General features: G+C 50.7%; 1 protein-coding gene across 1 annotated transcript in view; it reads right to left on the bottom strand.

Moving 5' to 3' along the window:
* COL22A1 (collagen type XXII alpha 1 chain) overlaps nucleotides 1-17138 on the bottom strand; it is a 240739-nt gene that overhangs the window by 163155 nt on the left and 60446 nt on the right. Inside the window, exons 8-11 of the mRNA XM_060116083.1 lie at nucleotides 16986-17102; nucleotides 14507-14551; nucleotides 12481-12543; nucleotides 8246-8284 (exon numbers count right to left, since the gene is read on the bottom strand). Coding sequence (XP_059972066.1) covers nucleotides 8246-8284; nucleotides 12481-12543; nucleotides 14507-14551; nucleotides 16986-17102 — 264 coding nt within the window. The remainder of the gene's footprint in view (nucleotides 1-8245; nucleotides 8285-12480; nucleotides 12544-14506; nucleotides 14552-16985; nucleotides 17103-17138) is intronic.

The raw sequence follows: 17138 nt of genomic DNA on the forward strand, positions 1-17138 counted from the left end.
AAATCCTCTCATCTCACAATTTCAAGTACAGCCTGCCGTTGAAAGACACCAAAGAACGAACTGACTCGGGTGGGAAGGACTCAGTCTTTCACACTGTGGATGGCACAAGGTGTGTCTGTCACGTTGAGATCAGAGAAATGTCACTGTGAGAGCAGGTCTGACTGTCCCATGAAGTGGGACGTGTACTGCGCTGATGCTTCACAGGAAGGGCTCTCAGCCAGCTCAGACCTCAGACCACGGGCGGATCAGGACCATGTGAGAGGGAGCGTCACCACCACCCCCCTCTCTGCCCTATGAGCTCTGCAGTGACACAGAGATTTTTCTAGACACTCTTCACCCTCCACCCGCCGTGACTCAGTGCAGATGGCTGGATTAATCCTGCTCCAAAGTTCACGTCCGTCATTCTGCTGTCCTTCTCCAGCCCTCCAGCACAGGATGAGATCTGAACTGGGTAGGTGTTACACTTCTGAACAAACCAGAGCTCACTATAAACTACTTCGTCTTCTTCCTATAGCTTCTACAGTGAAAACACCGATGTGTAGGAGCATCTTCCTAAGTCTCAGTGCCCTTTTCCCTGAAATGATGATGGTGATGCCCTCCACCTGCCCTCACTGGGAGGACTGTGTAAGACCATGACTGTGGAACCACCTGGCTCCGTGCCTGACACCCCGAAGGTTACTGCATCAGAAGCATCTCCAGGATTCCACAGGAGAGGGGGCGGTGGACGTGCAAGGAGGAGGAATCAAGGCCGGGGAGGTGGAAACATGGACCCAGAGACGGACCCAGAATTGGCAGGAGACAGAGACGGGGGAGGATCGTTTGGGGCCAACACACAGGGGACTTGATCCTTCAAGTAACACAGAGCGGCGGAGCAGGGGTCTGTAGGGAACGGTGTGACCGCAGCAGCATTTAAAAATCAAACGCAAATTCACGTGCATTTGCGTGTTTCAAATAGGACAGCGAGAAAGATCCAAAGGAAGCCACGTGGAGCTGAGGAATCCCAGGCACCTGCCCCTCCACTGGGCACACGGGTCACCAGTGCTCCTCAAGCCACTGCCTTTCCTGAGAGGCTGGATCTTCAGGTCCACAGCAATGCGGGGGAGGCTGCTTCGTCCAATTTCAAATCATCAGAGAACAGGAGGCACCAGGCTTCTCGGGGGCCTGGTGTGGAATAAGCATGTGGGGAACCTACTTTTCTCCGACCTGGGGACCAGCCCACCTCAGCTGACGGCTCCGAGCCTGGCCTTCTAACAACCCTCCTTAGCTCCATCCAGATGGCCGTGGCCTCTTTCCTCGGTTTTCCAATCGGCACCTTATTTGTTTCACTTCATGGTTAACCAACCCATAAGGACTTGCCCCATGATGACCTGTACTCAGCTCCGGCATCCGCCACAGGACATTTGGCTGAAGTTTCTAGAGGCAGTGTCCCAGGAAGTCAGAACAGCCTCTGCTATTTGTCTGGCTCAGATTCCTCTTCCCCATCAGGTTTATGGTCCCGATAAAAATGGAAGAAAGCCATAAAAGACAAGGAACCAATGTTTGCGTGACCTAAAATTCTGTCTGCTACTGAGTCAACCAGCCCAATAAAATTTAGCTGAGTTCCTTCTATTTGCTCGCATTGTTTTTCTGGGGCACCGCACTGTGAAATCCGAGCACAAAATCCATACAAAATTTTATTTACTGCCATATGGATTTCTGTGAAAATGCTGAAGAAAGGACTTTTTGGTGGTTGTTGTTTTGGTTTCTTCCCACCCTCTACCAAGTGCTGAGTACACAGTTGCTGACTCAAGCTTTACGGGACACTTTGCCACAGTTCCATCCCCTGTGGCTCCCAAGGGCCTCCACCATCTACAAGGTGTGAGCCAGACTTGATGAGGGGCTGCAAGCCCTCTCTCTGCTCGGCCTCTGTTACTCTCCACTCAAGGGAAACGGGGGGTGGGTGAGTCTCCTCAGCACCAGGTCTAAGCTGGTCTCCACCTGAGAGCCGCCTTCTACATCCTATCCCAACTCTAATTAAAACATTAATACCAGCAGCTGCGCGTCAAGAAAACAAAGAGCCCCGGTAGGAAATGCATTGCCCTGTGTATCTGAGCAGTGCGTGATGCTGGCTTAGGTGAGCCTGGACTCCGCTCTGCACGTCATCTACAAGGGTCTACGCTGGGCCCAACCTGTGTGCGTCACCTTTGCCCCACCCCACCTGGCTCACTGCATGGCTGCAGGGATATCCGGGCTCTCATCGCACAGCCCCAGGCCCTGGGGGAAAGAACACTGTCCCCGGGCTTCTAAGTGAAAGTACTGAGTCTGTCGTTCTGCTTGGACTAATGTAGGTGATGTGTCCGAACTGACCATCACGCTCAGAGAATCTAGTGCCCAGGTGGCTCAGACCCGATTCCCGCTAATGCTTCCTGATCTGCCAGGTGCTCTGCTAAGTTCTTTCCGTGGATGCAATCACTTAACCCTCTTCAGTCTTACAAGAGCCTATTATTGTTACTATTATCTTCAGTGTACATATGAGAAAACAGGCACCGAGAACTGTAATGACCTTTCCAAGGTCACACAGCAGGACAGGGGCAGTGCCAGGTTCCCAAAGCCTGACCCTCAGCCGCTGCCATGTCCTGTCGTCTGGGACCAGCCGTCACAGCATCCAGGATTTGGCAAATGCCCCATGCTGGGAGAGAGGACTCTTCCCTCCAAAATAATACTGCTTTTGGATTTCATGCATGAACAACTGTAAATATACTATTATTTTTTATTTTTTCATCATATTAAGTTTAAGCTCTAGCTGTTAGTTAAATGTTTATGTTTTGCAAAAGTATTAATGTTATAGCAACATAAAGAGCAATTAACAAGGCATGAAATATCCCAAATCCCACTACCCCAGTGCACTGGCTATTCTTGCTGCACACACATTTTGTGTGTGAGCGCATATGGCTTCCTATTCTACTATTTCATTTACGCCATGTTGCATGCACATCTACACATATGAGGTCTTCCTAATTTTCACTAATGTCCTTCTGGTTGAAGAAATGCAATTATCCATCAGGTTGTTTCCATTTTTTGCTGCGGCTGATCATTGTTAAGAGTACTTATAAAGAACACAGTCAGCTTGAGGTCGTTTTGTTTCTGTTTTTCCCTTCATTGGAACTGTGCTTACGATAATTTCCTAGATATTTTTTAGTTTCATTCTCTAAGCACCCCCAGCAGTACAACACCGGGTATCCTGGGAAACCCTCAAGGTGCAGTGTTGATGTGACCGGTGTCCTAGGTAGGGTCTCCTGACAGCGTCGTCACCCTCTGAGTGTGTAACAGGGTGGAGGATGGAGGTGGCACAACAGACTCGATTAAGGACCAGGAAGAAGAAGAAACACTCATGATTAGACAACCACATGACCAGAATGTGTGTGCATGTCTCCTCCGCTGAATTGGTGAGTGAGCCTCTGGGGTAGGCCCAGGCCATGTTTTACAGCTCTGTGAACCCACCACTCTCCCATGTACTAGGTACTTGAACGCTGTTCACTGAAGAAGCACATCTGTCACTCTTTTATGGAGTTTAGCAACAGCTTCTAGCAGACAAAAGAAAGGAATAAAGATAAGGGACAGATTTCTACATGCACTACCACGGGCCAGGGACTAAGCCAGGTGCTGTCACAGGCACTGCCAACCTCTTATAAGCCCCACAACAGCCCTAAGGGGTGGGCATCAATGGCCCCACTTTACAGATGAGGAAGCTGAGGCTCAGAGAGACACCACCCAATGCTCACCCAGCCACTGCAGAGCTGGGATCCAAACCAGGTCGCCCAACTCCCCGAACCTGCTTTCTTCCCATCACCTGAGCCCACATTTGAGCACAGAACGAAAGCTCTCTTTGTCCTCGTCCCCCCAGGTGCTAGATTCCTAAGGGAAAGAGGAACGCCCCCAAAGGGCAGAGATCTCCCCAGCATCACAGGGACCCCTGCAGAGGAAAACTGGAGCGACGCTCTGGCTTCTAGACACCAGAGGGCGCTGTGGGTCCAGGAAGGGACGACAGCGCAGCCTCTCCGTGGGGTTCCTCCCCTGAAGGCTCTGGTCCCGCAGAGCAGAAGGACCCTCGGGATGCAAAAGGAAGCTCACTGGACACCACGCACTTTGGTCTTGTTTTTGTTGTTTCTGAATTTTTTTCTACCGCGGGGCTCATGGACCACATACATCTCCATGGAAAAGACTCAGTGTCCAGCCAAAGGAAACCTTACATCAACATCTTCACTCTGCTTATTAATTTGTCAACATGGAAGGACCAAGGGTGGGATGGGCACGGAAGTCATCACCCTCCCTGCTCCCCCTGACTCCCCCCAAAACTTGTCCAAACCAGCCCATCAGCATTGGTCCAAACCATGCTGCTGCCGCCCTCTCCTCCTCCTCCTCATCATCATCATCACCAAGACAGCGTTGCCAATGATGACGGGGGGTGGGGGGAGAGAACAGCAGCATCACCCATTATGAGGGCTTGCGACCTGGGGCACTGGGTTAATCTTCCCAGCAACCTCACATGGTAACAGCTATTATCATTCCCTCTCTCACTCTTACAGAAAAGGAACCTGAGGCTCCACATGAAGTGGAGCCGGAATCTGACTGCAGAGCCTGTGACCATCCTACTGGCTCTTGGTCCTGGATGACGGAGGTCCACACTCCATCCATCCATTCACTCATTAGGCAAGCATTTATTTAGTGCCAGCTGTCTTCCAGACGCTGTGAAGGAGGGCCCATGCCTATCTTTCTCTCCTTCCGTGCCCCCAACACCTGGGCTACGCGCAGATCTCTTCAGGCAGCCCCTAAAAGCCTGCTTCCCCCTTTCCCTGAGCCCAATTTCATACATATTAAAACACTGAGGGAGCTTTGTTCCAAGAACCCATGGTGAATGTGGGGTGGAACAGGAACCAGAGAGAAGGCTGGCTTCCAAAACGAGGGGCAGAGGCAGCCCAGGAACAACGCACCACACGGTGGTCCTGGGCATTTGGTGGGGGGCGCTGGTAAAGTCAGAAGGCAAAGAGCTCTGGCAGTGTTCCAGCTGTGTGACACTGGGCCAGTCACTCACCTTCTCTGAGCCTCAGTTTCCTCAGCTGCAGGAAAAGGGGTAATTCAATCAGCCTTCCAGCTTCCCTTCATGAGTGACTGTGTTTTCTAGCCATCTTACTGTGACCTTGGGCAGGTCACTGACCTCTAAGCTATGTTCTCTCATCTGTGAAAAGGGCATAGCCGTGCCTTCCTCGAAGCACTGTCTTATTAATAATGAGACATAAAGCACAGAACACAGCTTACACGGTGCCCGGCCCTCAGAAAGGTCAATGCACATTGTCACAGTGGCTGATTACATCACCAAAAATTAAAAAAAAAAAAAAACAGCAAGATTCAGCGTAACATGACTTCTGGACACATCAGGCTCCAGTCCATCCAATCCCCTTGGTACTCTGCGATTGCTTTCGAGAGAATATTCAAGCAAAAAAGCCAGTTTGTTAAGCTCTGTCCAAGTGAATGAGTCACCAGTGGCCTTCTCCTTTCTGTGGATCCTGTTGTCCCCTTGACTCTCCCTGGCCTCGCTGCATCCTTGGAGGGGAAGCAGAGACTCCAAGTTATGGAAGACAGCCCCGGGGACTCAGGCTGGGGGTGGGCTGATGACCAAGTCTCAGAACTGCCACCTGCAAGGTCCCTTATGCATCATCACATCCCACCCCTTCGTTTCTACAGATGAGGGAGCAGAGACCCAGAGACGGAGGTGACTCATCCTGAATCACATAGCTCAGATCTGAAAGAATCTAGACTCAGACTTTGCTACAAATGCCCAACCGCAAGAGAACGTCAACCGAAGACAGAGCCAGGAGTGCCGAAGTCCATTCAGCTACGCGTCTCTCCTGCCAGCACCGGATGTGTGAGGAGGTCTCCCAGCTGGGACTGTGGCCCGGCAGCTTCAGGTCCTGGGCGTAGCGCTGCAGCCTGGGCTTTGGGGAACCGGGGAGGTGCCTCCAGAAGCAGAAGGCTGCCTGTCCTGAGCTCAACCAGAACAGATGGGGCAGAGATGCAGCTGCTGCTCATGGGAGAAAGGGGGCCTGTCAGTTTCTCCTGGTGGCACCAGCACGTGAGAAGGACAGCACGTCACTCAGAGGACAAGCCGGCCCAGGAGCTGCACGTTGGTCTTGCCTGGGAAGCACAACCCAGGCTGAGCACCCTGACTTCAAGGGCTCTGGCAGCCCCAGTCCTGAACCCGAGGAACATGTGGGTGTCCTGTTAACACCCTGGGTTCTGGGCTTTCAGGAACCGAACATGATGGCAACTATCAAACCTGAGTGCCTCGGTTCCAGGTGCTGTGCTTTGAGACCACACAGGAATCGAGGAAGGTGGTGCCGCCAGTCCTGCTCTAGGCAGCGGGAGCCCCAGACGCGGATGGCAGAGCTTGGGAACAGCCTCGACTGACCCAGGTCTGCCTGGTGCAAAGCTCGTGTTACGCTGTGTGTCACACTGTCTCTCAAACGGCTCTGTGTTCCTGTGCAGTAGTTATTACGTGTGCGTGTGTGTGCCTGTGCTTTTAACAAAGGTTAAAAAAGAGAAGTTCATTGTGGAATAAATGAAGACACAAAGAAAAGTAAGGGAAGGGCTTCCCTAGTGGCGCAGTGGTTGAGAGTCTGCCTGCCGATGCAGGGGGACACGGGTTCGTGCCCCGGTCCGGGAGGATCCCACATGCCTCAGAGCGGCTGGGCCCATGAGCCATGGCCACTGAGCCTGCACGTCCGGAGCCTGTGCTCCGCAACAGGAGAGGCCACAGCAGTGGGAGGCCCGCATACCACAAAACAAAAAAGAAAAAAAAGAAAAGTAAGGGAAAAAGTAAATACTCTCACAGCTTTGCCACCCACAGACAACCAGTGGTTAACAATGGGGTTTGCCCCCAGAATCAGCTTCCCTCTCTGAGTCTCACACACACACATAAACACAACCGGGGTCATATTGTATAGATATTTTGCAATGTGTTTTAATTAAAAATTAACAAAATGCTATCTTCATTTTCTGGGTCATTAATTATCCTTCTAAATGTGATTTTGTGTCCCTAAATGCCATTGTATTATTTAGCTGTACAATAACTCACGTTACCTTTTGCCCACTGCAGAGCATTACAGTTGTTTCCAGGCTGCCTTATAAATCACACTGTAATTACAAAACGTGTGGGTATGTACTTGTGCACAGCCTTGATTTATCTCCTTAGAGTAAATCTCTAGACATGAACGGACTAAATAAAAGGTGCTACACGGAGAGAACGAGCTGGGCACATGAAAGCTCTGTTTCCATAGTAACTTGACAGAGTGGCACCTGCTTTATATCATCAGCCCTATGCAAGGGGTTGATGTGAGCCCCCCTCTGAGTAACGATATCCTTCCGAGGTCCAATGCCCTGCATTCTGAGTCTACAAGTGCCTAGGCTCCAGCAAAATAACCAACATAAATGTATGTTACAAAGTATTGTGGCTGCCTCTCCTGGGAGATGGGAGATGTATTTTTAATCGCTGGTGTGAGTGGAAAATGACATTTTTAGTGACTGCTTTTTATTTCTCCTTCTAGGCTGACACCTTAAGAAAGCTTTCCTCTTTAGAAGGAATCCCCTCTTTCCCAGGATCTGTCCACCTTGTCCATCATCATCACGACTGATGAAGGTTAAAGAAGGTGCAACATTCATATCCAGGGAGAATGTGAATAGGCCTCCACTCCTCTGCCTGTCTAGTCCTGATGCCACCCATGACTCTGTCCCTCATCATCTTGCCTTTGTACTTCTGCAACAATCTCCCGACTATTCCCCAACTTCCTCTGGTCTGCCCCGCTCTCACGTCTATCGGCACCTGCTATTCGAACCTTCTCAGCATGTCTGATCATGCACAGACCGTCCAAAGCCTTCCCATCACTACCGACAAGGCCTGAACGCATTTTGATATTGAACGCCCTGTATGTTGGTCCTCAAACCACGTCTGGAGCTCTGCATCCCAATTTCCATGAGCGCCATTAAGTACCCTCTGCTCTAAGCACTGTGAACCATCCACGTCCTAAACAAGCCCTTCCCTCCCACTTCACACACTGAGGCACTCAGCCCAGGAAACCCCTTCCCCTCCCACCCACATTCTTACCAGGCAGCACCACGGCAGCGCACCACTCTCCCGAACCCAAGTGTCCCATCCTGTTCCCGGGCCACATCCACGGCCCTTGGAGGAATGAGACAGCAAGGAGGTGCTTACCTTTTCACCCTTTTCTCCTTGGACAAAAGGTCCTCTGCCCTGGAAAAGCAAAGCAGAAGGCAAAGGTTTTCTACGAAGCATCTCCACGACATGACATCACACATGGCAGATGTACCCTGGGATTCAAAATGGTGGGCTGCTTTCTCATAGGCCCTTTCGAGGAGCCTCTAAAAGACACTATCATTTACTGAGGGTAGATTCTCGTGAGTTTTATCTCATTTAGTTTTTCCAACAACTCAATATTACGGCACTATTCTTTCTTCCACATCAGCTTTATTGAGATATAATCTACAGAGCACATAATTCACCTATTTAAAGTGTAGGACTTCCCTGGTGGCACAGTGGTTAAGAATCCGCCTGTCAATGCAGGGGACGCGGGTTCGAGCCCTGGTCCGGGAAGATCCCACATGCCGCGGAGCAACTAAGCCCGCGAGCCGCTACTACTGAAGCCCGCGTGCCTAGAGCCTGTGCTCCATAACAAGAGAAGCCGCCACAACTAGAGAAAGCCTGCACACAGCAACAAAGACCCAACGCAGCCAAAAATTAATTAATTAATTAATTAACTAAAAATAAAGTGTACAATTCAATGGCTTTTTAGTACATTTACTAAATGTACTAAATGTGGTGGTGCAACACCACCACAATCAACTTTAGAATGTTTTCATCATCCCAAAAGAACCCCAAATCCATTGTGGTCACTCCCCTTTTCCCCCCACGCCCTGCTCTGGGCAAACATTAATCGGTTTTCCGTTTCTATAAATTCACCTAGACATTTTATATATATGAAATCATACATGTGGGCTTTTATGACTGGCTTCATAGCCCGTGTTTTCTTAGCAAAGTGTTTTCAAGGTTCACCCACCTTGCAGCATGTATCAATACCTCATTTTATTGCAGAATACTACGCCATTGCATGGTTATGACACACATTTATCCATTCATTGCGTGATGAGAATTTAGGCTGCTTCTACTTTTCCGTTACTATGAATAAGGCTGCTATGAACATCCAGGAACAAGTTTTTGTATGAACACGTGTTTTCATTTCTTTCGGTTATACACCTAGGAGTGGAATTGCTGGGTCATATAATTCTGTGTTTAACCCTTTAAGGACCACCAGACTGTTTCTCAAAGCAGCTGCAGCATTTTACACCAGCAATGTATGAGTTACGATTTCTCCACATTCCTAGTTGTTCTACACATGATTAAAGTGGGGTGTTAAATCTCTCATTTCAATTCTCAGTGTTGGCTTCATATACCTGGGGGCTCTGTTGTTAGGTGCACATATGTTTATAATTGTTACACAGTTTTAGAGGATCGACACCTTTATCATTATAAAATGTTCCTCTTTATTTCTATTAACTTTTTTTAAAGCCTGTTTTGTCTGATATTGTTACAGTCACTCCAATTTCTAATGTTTTCTATTTGTAGAATGCGCATTGTCCATCCTTTTACTTTCAACCTATTTATATATTTGAATCTAAAGTGTGTCTCCTGTAGCCACAATACAGTTGGATCTTGTTTTTATGTCCAGGCTGAAAATCTCTGCTGTTCAATTGGTTTGTTTAATACATTTACAGGCAATGCTATTTTTGATGTAGGTAGATTTACATATGCCATTTAACTTCTTGTTTTCTATGTCTCCTGACTTTTTCTGTTCCTTTATTCCTCCTTTACTGCTCTTTTTTGCATTACATGAGTTCTTTTTAGTGCAACATTTTAACCTCTTTAAGGATATTTTCACCATATAGCTTTGAATTATTTTCTTGGAGGTTGCTTGAGGTTTACCATATACATCTTATCAGGATCTACTTTAAGATTTACACTAACTTACTTCCAGTGAGATTTAGAAACATACTCCTACGTGATCTATTCCTTCTTCTCCATTTTTGTGCTATTGTTGTTACAGATATTTGTTAAATACCCAATGATGCACTGTCATAATTATTACTTTGAACTTGTCACTCCACTGCACTCTGGCCTCAATTATTTTTGGTGATGAGTCAGCTGATAATCTTATTGGGTTTTCCTTGTACATCAGGAATCATTTTTCTTTTTCTGCTTTCGATTTTTTTTGCTTTGTCTGTTAGCATATTTTACTATGATTTTTCTAAGGATGGACCTCCTTTTGTTTTTCTTGATTGGACTTCCTGAGGCTTCTTGAACGTGCAGATTACTGCTCTCATCAAATTCGGGATGTCTTCAGCCATGATCTCTCTGAACACTTTTTCTGCTCCTTTCTCTCTGCTCTGGGTACCCCTGTTATGTGCACTGACGCACTTCATGGGCCCTCACACTTCTCTGAGGCTCTGCTCATTTTTCTTCATTATTGTTTCTCTCTGATCTTCAGATTACATGATCGCTACTGATCTGTTCTCAAGAATGCTGGTTCTTTCTTCAACCAGTTCAAACCTACTGTCATGCCTCTCAAGTGATTTTCCTTTTCATTTCATTGACTGTACTTTAAAATTTCCATTTAGTTCCAGAATTTCCATTTGGTTCTTTTTAACAATTTCTACCTCTTTATGTTCTATATTTGATGAGATAATGTCATGATACTCCCCTCTGTCTCCTTCCTAATGGCTTCCTTTAGTTCGCTGGATATAATTACAATGGCTACTTTGCAGGCTTTGTCTGTTAGATCCAACATCTGTGCCCTCTCACAGGCAGTTTCTGTAGCCTGGTTTTTTCCTGTGTTATCAGTAAAATGGGTGTTTCACTAGCCCTCACCTCACAACATTGATCTGAGGGTTAAATGAGCCAGAAATCTGTAAAACATACAGCACAGATGCCGGCACACCATGAATGCTGTTAAATATAAGCCTCTTCCTATTTCCATGTTGATTTGCACAGAGCGGGTGCTTCCTACCTCTGCACAGGAGGCAGGTGTGTATGGTGTGGGAGAAAGGTGTAGCTCAGCAAGTGAGCACAAGACTCAGATTAAAGGAGATTCAAATCCTGCCTCTGCCACACACAGGCAGAGCACCTGATGTGATCACGAGCGCGTCACGCAAGTCTGAAAATTCTGTATCCTTCCCGTCCGTGAGTGAGGAGCCTAAGTTTAAGAAGCTGGTCTAAGGAGTAAGGAGGGACCCACATGAAGCCCCTGTGAAGAAGGGCAGGCGGTGCAGCTACAATCATGAGCTCTCAGGCGATGGCACGGGGGTGTCTGCCAGGCTAACTCTTCTAGGGGAGCGGCTCCGTCTTGTCGTCGGGTTTCCCCTGAGCACTGAGAACCTAAAAGGAACTGATGATACTCGCTCTCGCTCACTGGCCTCCGACCACGGGCCAGGCATCTTACAGACAAAGGTGCTCTTTTCTTTATTCTGCTCATGGAGCGAATGAGGTTTTCAGGGAGGTTAGGAAACCCGCTCGCAGTCACACAGCCAATGAAGGCTGGGGCCGGGGACAGCTACTGAGGCCCACCTGACTCCAAACCTGTGCTACGGATGCTACAAGGCGCAGTCTGAAGGATGGGTTTAGTGCTTCCACCACGCCAGGTAACCACAGAGGAACAACAGCATTTACTTTGCCTCTGCACTGTTACAAACTGTTTACATGCGTTAACTCGTTTAATCCTCGTCATGCAGCTTGACAGTTAATTTTATCCTCCCCACTTTACAGATGAGGAACCTGAGGCCGGAAAGGTTAAGTATCTTGGTGGAACCAGCCTTTGCTTCCCAGCCCTGTGGCTCCTAAGCCCTGCTCTGCACCATGAATCGTTTATCCCTGTAATTCTTCCCTGACCCACCACCCACTGTGCTCGCTCATCAACCGAAGGATCCATGAACACAGTTTGTGCTGGGCCAGATGCCGGGGATGCTGGACTGACAAACTGCAAACCGAGGTATCAGGGAGTCAGCTGATGCGGGGACTGATAGGCACCAGGGATGAGGGAGAACCAAGGGGTTGAGCCAGACCTGGGGTCGCAAAGATACCCTGGAGAACTACGCCCGGTTGAGTCTGAAAGGTGCGAAAACGTGAGCCAGGCGGGAAGGGGAGGTGAGGGGCGAACGGGGGTGGACAGACGGCAAAGTGATTCCCGGCACAGGAAAAGCCATATGCAACGGCCAGGGTGAGACATGGCCAGTTGGGGGAGTCATCACTGCCAGCCTGGAGCACAGACTTCGGGGGGTGAGGGCGGGGTGGTGCAGGGTGAGGCTGGAGCGGCCGGCAGGCCTCCTGTGCCCGTGCAGAGGGGTCCCCGCCGCCGGCCACGCGGAGGGGCCTTCACTCACCGTATCTCCTTTCTCTCCCTTGGGTCCAGGAGCTCCAGCCGGCCCAGCGGCTCCCATGTCCCCCTGAGGGGTGGAAACCAGAGACGAGCGTTGGGTCGGGTCCTCCGACCAACCTCTCCCACACCAGCTGCCCACAGCCCACCTTGCCCCAGTTTTCTGGAAGCAGCCGATTTTGTCCTTGCCAACTGCACCACGAGGCCAAGCCTCCCACCCTTGGAGTGGGAAGGAGCATCTGAGTGATTTTCTCAAACTCCTAATTCCCAGAACGAAGGACCCCTTGAGAAAGCAAGTGGGTGAAAGCATCGCGTGCTTGACCCCGAGAATGGGAACGGCAGCTCCTATGCATCTTACTGGACCCAGCTAGGGCGGGACCCCCCAGGCATCCTGGATCCTCCCCGGGAAGCTTCAGGGTCCCCCCACCAGCCCCGCTCCCCCCAACCCAGTGTCCCACCCCGTCATGCCTCTTCCTGCTGGCTCTGAGTCCGGGGACATGGCTCCCTGGTATGTCCCTGCATCCAGAACAGGCCTGGGCACCCAGGATCCACCAGGCCACGCCTGTGGACACAACCTGAGCTACCTCTAGGTAAACGGAGCTGCTGGAATCAAGGTGTTTACACAGCATCTTAACCACAGACAGGCTGGGACACTGGCTAAAGGGCCAAGACTGCCAATCAGGCATGGGGCAGCCAGGCTTATCTGCAGGTGGTGGGACCTGTTTCCCTCCCTAGAATCCCCTCCCTCCCACCTCATCTTCTCTCCCGGGGTCAGGGGTCAGGCTCTGCCGTCCGCACAAGCCCAGATCTGTCTGACCACAGCAGAGCTCAGTCGCTCCGTGAACGGCCACTGCTTCAGACAAACATTTTCTACTTAGAGCTTCACAAACCCCCAAACACCCCAAACAGCTTTGCTCTCTCCTTCCGTCTGACAGCCCAGGAGCTGAGGCTACAGCCCAGGGGCTGCTCAGCAAGGCAGAAGCCCCTGCTCTCTTTCTTGCAGCAAACACCTGGCACCCTGGACCTCCTGTGTGTGCACGTGTGTCTGTCTGTCTGTCTATTCTCCCCATCCTAGCACACTGGGGACAGAGGGGAGAAGGGCGAGAGAAGGGGAAGATGAAGGAGGTACATGCAGAGGAAGGAAGAGGAGACAAAAGGGACCTTAGGAGATGCTCTGTGGTGATGCACTGAATGAATGTGAACACAAGTAATACAGGTGAGAGGGAGGGGGAGAAAGAGGGAGAGAGGGAGGGACAGGGGGAGGGGGAGAGGGAGAGGGAGAAGGGGGAGGGAAGGGAGGGGGATGCAGTCATCGCTAGGGGTCTGCACCATCACACTCAGCCCCTGTTTCGAACACCAGACCAGGTAACGGCCACTGGGCAACGCTGACCTCTTCCCTCAGCCTCTGTGTGACCCCGGGCAATGCACACCTCTCTGGGTCTCAGCTTTCCGAGACCAAAACAATGATGCGAGACGGCAGCCCTGTCCAGCTCCATAAATGCGATAAACCTGGGCAGCGGTGGACAGAGAAGAGGCTGGTCCACGGCTGAGGAGGGAGGAGCCCACAAGGAGGCACCTGGCCTTGAGCAATTCGTGAGTTTGGAAAACGTGTACAAAAAGAATTCCACACATGTCAAGCAAACAGATTGTGCGTGCTGAACAAACAGACTCTTTAAAGCGCAACCCCCAAAGCTTCTGGGACACAGAGGCCTGAAAGGACTGATGCAGAGTGAGCTGACCACGGAGGGCTGGGCCTGTTGGAGCAACAGCACCTGAGCCCGGGCATGCGTGTTCTCCTTCTCGATCACACGTTCAGGCTGAGCAATGGACGCTCTGAACCGTGAAGGGACTCAGAGGTTACGGACTTTAAGCCACTTGCTCTATCCTTCCATCTCAACAAGCTCAGAAGCAAAACCCCGCAGGACAGTCATCTAACACACCACTGTCTGGGAGTTTCTTCCTCCTTCTTACAAAGAGAGCAAATCAAAGGACCTCACGCTCTAAAGGGCTCCTCTGCCGGCTCCGGTACTGACCTTTGGGCCGGGGAGTCCCACTGGGCCATCAAAGCCCTTTTCACCCTAAAGGAAGAAAGACAAAAGAAACAAGTAAGGTTCTGCTTTAATTTTCCCCCTTTTCTCTCTTTACTAGCTGGTTATCCCCTCCACTCGCTGATAAGCCAGTCCTTAGTAAGCCACGTGCCAATCAGTAAGTTGGACAGAGTTCACTGGAGCTGAGCATCCGTTCTCAAACTGCCAACCTACATGGGGAGCTTGGATGTGGCCTCCAAATACAGCCACTGGTGGAAAGATCATCCATCAATTTACAAATGCCAGCCTCAACCTCTGGGTGGCATCACCCAATAAGCCATTCCATCCATCCTTCATACCCTGGGTCCACTTATCCATCAATTCAACCATTATTTCATGCAGTGGCTGAAAATACAGACATGGAAAGATTCAGCCTTTGCCATCTGGAATTTATGAGCTTATGGAAGTAAAGACAAGTAGGCAGTTTTAATCCAATGTGATAACTGTTATGGTCGCTGGAAGAAGAGGGAAAGAAAGGGTCATAATGTCCCAGATAGCAGGGGCTAAATGAATAGGTATTGAATGGATGGATGTGAAGAACGGAAAGGCAGGCAGGCAGGCAGGCAGGGAGGAAGGGAGGAGGGAGATCATACAGACAATAATAATGGGATCAGAAAAGGATTCTTTGGGGATGTCTTGAAAGAAGAACAGGCGTTAGCAGATTAAAAGGGGTGGCGGGAGGGAAAACGATGTTCTAGGCAGAAGATGCTACATATGCAAATTCCAGAAGGCAAGAAAGATCAGGACCTCATAGAGGAACAGGACATTCCTGCCGGCCTAGAGGCTAGAGATGAGATGAGGCTAGAGGGCAACTAGGACCCACCAGGGGCCACACAGAGTGGGGACAGGTGGGGGAGGGGATCTGTGAGCCACGCTCAGGGGGTCAGTGGCGATCCAGCAGGTGGTCGTGTGCTGGAGAGTAAGAAGGTGGGCGAGAAGAGAGGACGGAGGCCTGCCTGACCCCAGACTTCCTCCCGAGGGGCCACGCCAGGGCAGGGCTCCGGGGAAACCATGAACTGGGCAGAGTAGCATCGGCCGCCCTCCCGGGCACAGTCTGCAGGCTAGTGGGCCAAGCCCCACGCTGCTACAGTTACCCTTTCCGTTTGGGGTTTTCAATGGAAAACAAGAATTCAAAAGGACTTGGGTTTGGACAGCTGCTTTCGTTATGACATTGATGGGTGAGAACCAGATCAACACGTTGTATGTGGACCGCCTGAGCCCGCCAGGGGTGCGGACAAGGATCCCCGCCCAGCGCCCTGGGTGCACCCACCCTGGCTCCCTCTCTGGCTTCTCCCAATCCTAACCCAGCACCAGGCCGGAAGTCCCTAACTCCACCGATGCCCCAGACAAAGCCTCAGCTCGCAGCATGACCGAGCTTGCTCCTCGTGGCCTCCCAGCCAGCTGGGCCATGGTTAGACATCCCCACTGGACTGGGAGCTCCTTGCGAGGGGGTCTCTGGGTGGAAAGCAGAAAGGAGAGTGTGAAGGGGAACGGAGGAGAGGGAAGGAGGGAGGGAGGAGAGGCTGCCAGGGCAGGCGGCTTATTGAAACGAAACTGTTAGGAAATTCTTAAAGCGTGTCCACTCCAATGAACGTCAACCACGATTTCGTAGTTTTGTCTGTGTCTCCCAAGGCCCTTGCAAAGTTGGGGAGCACCTCCTGCGTGCCGGCCCTGAGCTGGGAGAGGCAGACACAGTGATGGATACACTGAATGCTGTAGACTGAGGGCCCTGGGGGGCTACCAGGCGAGCAGATCTTCACGGAGACCATCTCGATGTCGTCATCCTCACATATCTGTTTATTCTGCTCAAACAGTGGAAATTTTTTTCTTATTAAGAGGGCTGTTCGTCCACAGAAAAACAGATGAAGGCCTCAGGCACTCGAGGAGACATTTCATCTAGGCTAAAGGGTGCGCAGTGGTGGCAGTCAGAAACATATTAGGTTTTAAAATTAGAAACAAGAGGCATTAAACTCTACTCATATACGCATTTGGATTATATAGTACAGCTAATTACAGGGAACATTGAGAAGAAAGGGATGAGGGTGTGTCCCGCAGAGCACACCTAAACCCTCAGCCACTACAGAGTCTTATTCTCGAAGCAAATCTGGCTGGTTTAGGCGCACACACGAGTGCAGAGGAGACCAGGAGGGGCCAGAGCGCCTTGGGAAGACGTTATGAACTTCAGGAAGAGGTTCGTCACACCTGGGTCTGAGCAGCTCCCCTCCCGATGTGCAAGAAGGGAGGAGCCCAAGGAGCAAGGTCAGGCCCCTGACCAGAGAGTCGCCTGGAGCCTGGGGCCACCCTGCCCTGGCAGCCCACGAGCATGATGGGAAATTCCCACCTCCACTGCTGGTTCTGCTGCCACCCTGCCCCACTCGGCTCTGGGGCCCTGGGCTGGCGGCTGAGGGTGGACTGTGGATGGTACCTTTTCTCCAGCTGGGCAGGAGCAGTTGATCGTCTTCAAAATCCCGATTTGTTCACTGCCGGAGGTGGGAGGCGGCTGGGGCGGGGGTGAGGGCTCCGTCAGCACGGTCACCTGGCACTGGAAGGGAAGTACAGCGGTCAGAACCTGGCTTCC

The sequence above is a fragment of the Mesoplodon densirostris genome, chromosome 13 (assembly GCF_025265405.1).
Source record: "Mesoplodon densirostris isolate mMesDen1 chromosome 13, mMesDen1 primary haplotype, whole genome shotgun sequence".
Lineage (NCBI taxonomy): Eukaryota > Metazoa > Chordata > Mammalia > Artiodactyla > Ziphiidae > Mesoplodon > Mesoplodon densirostris.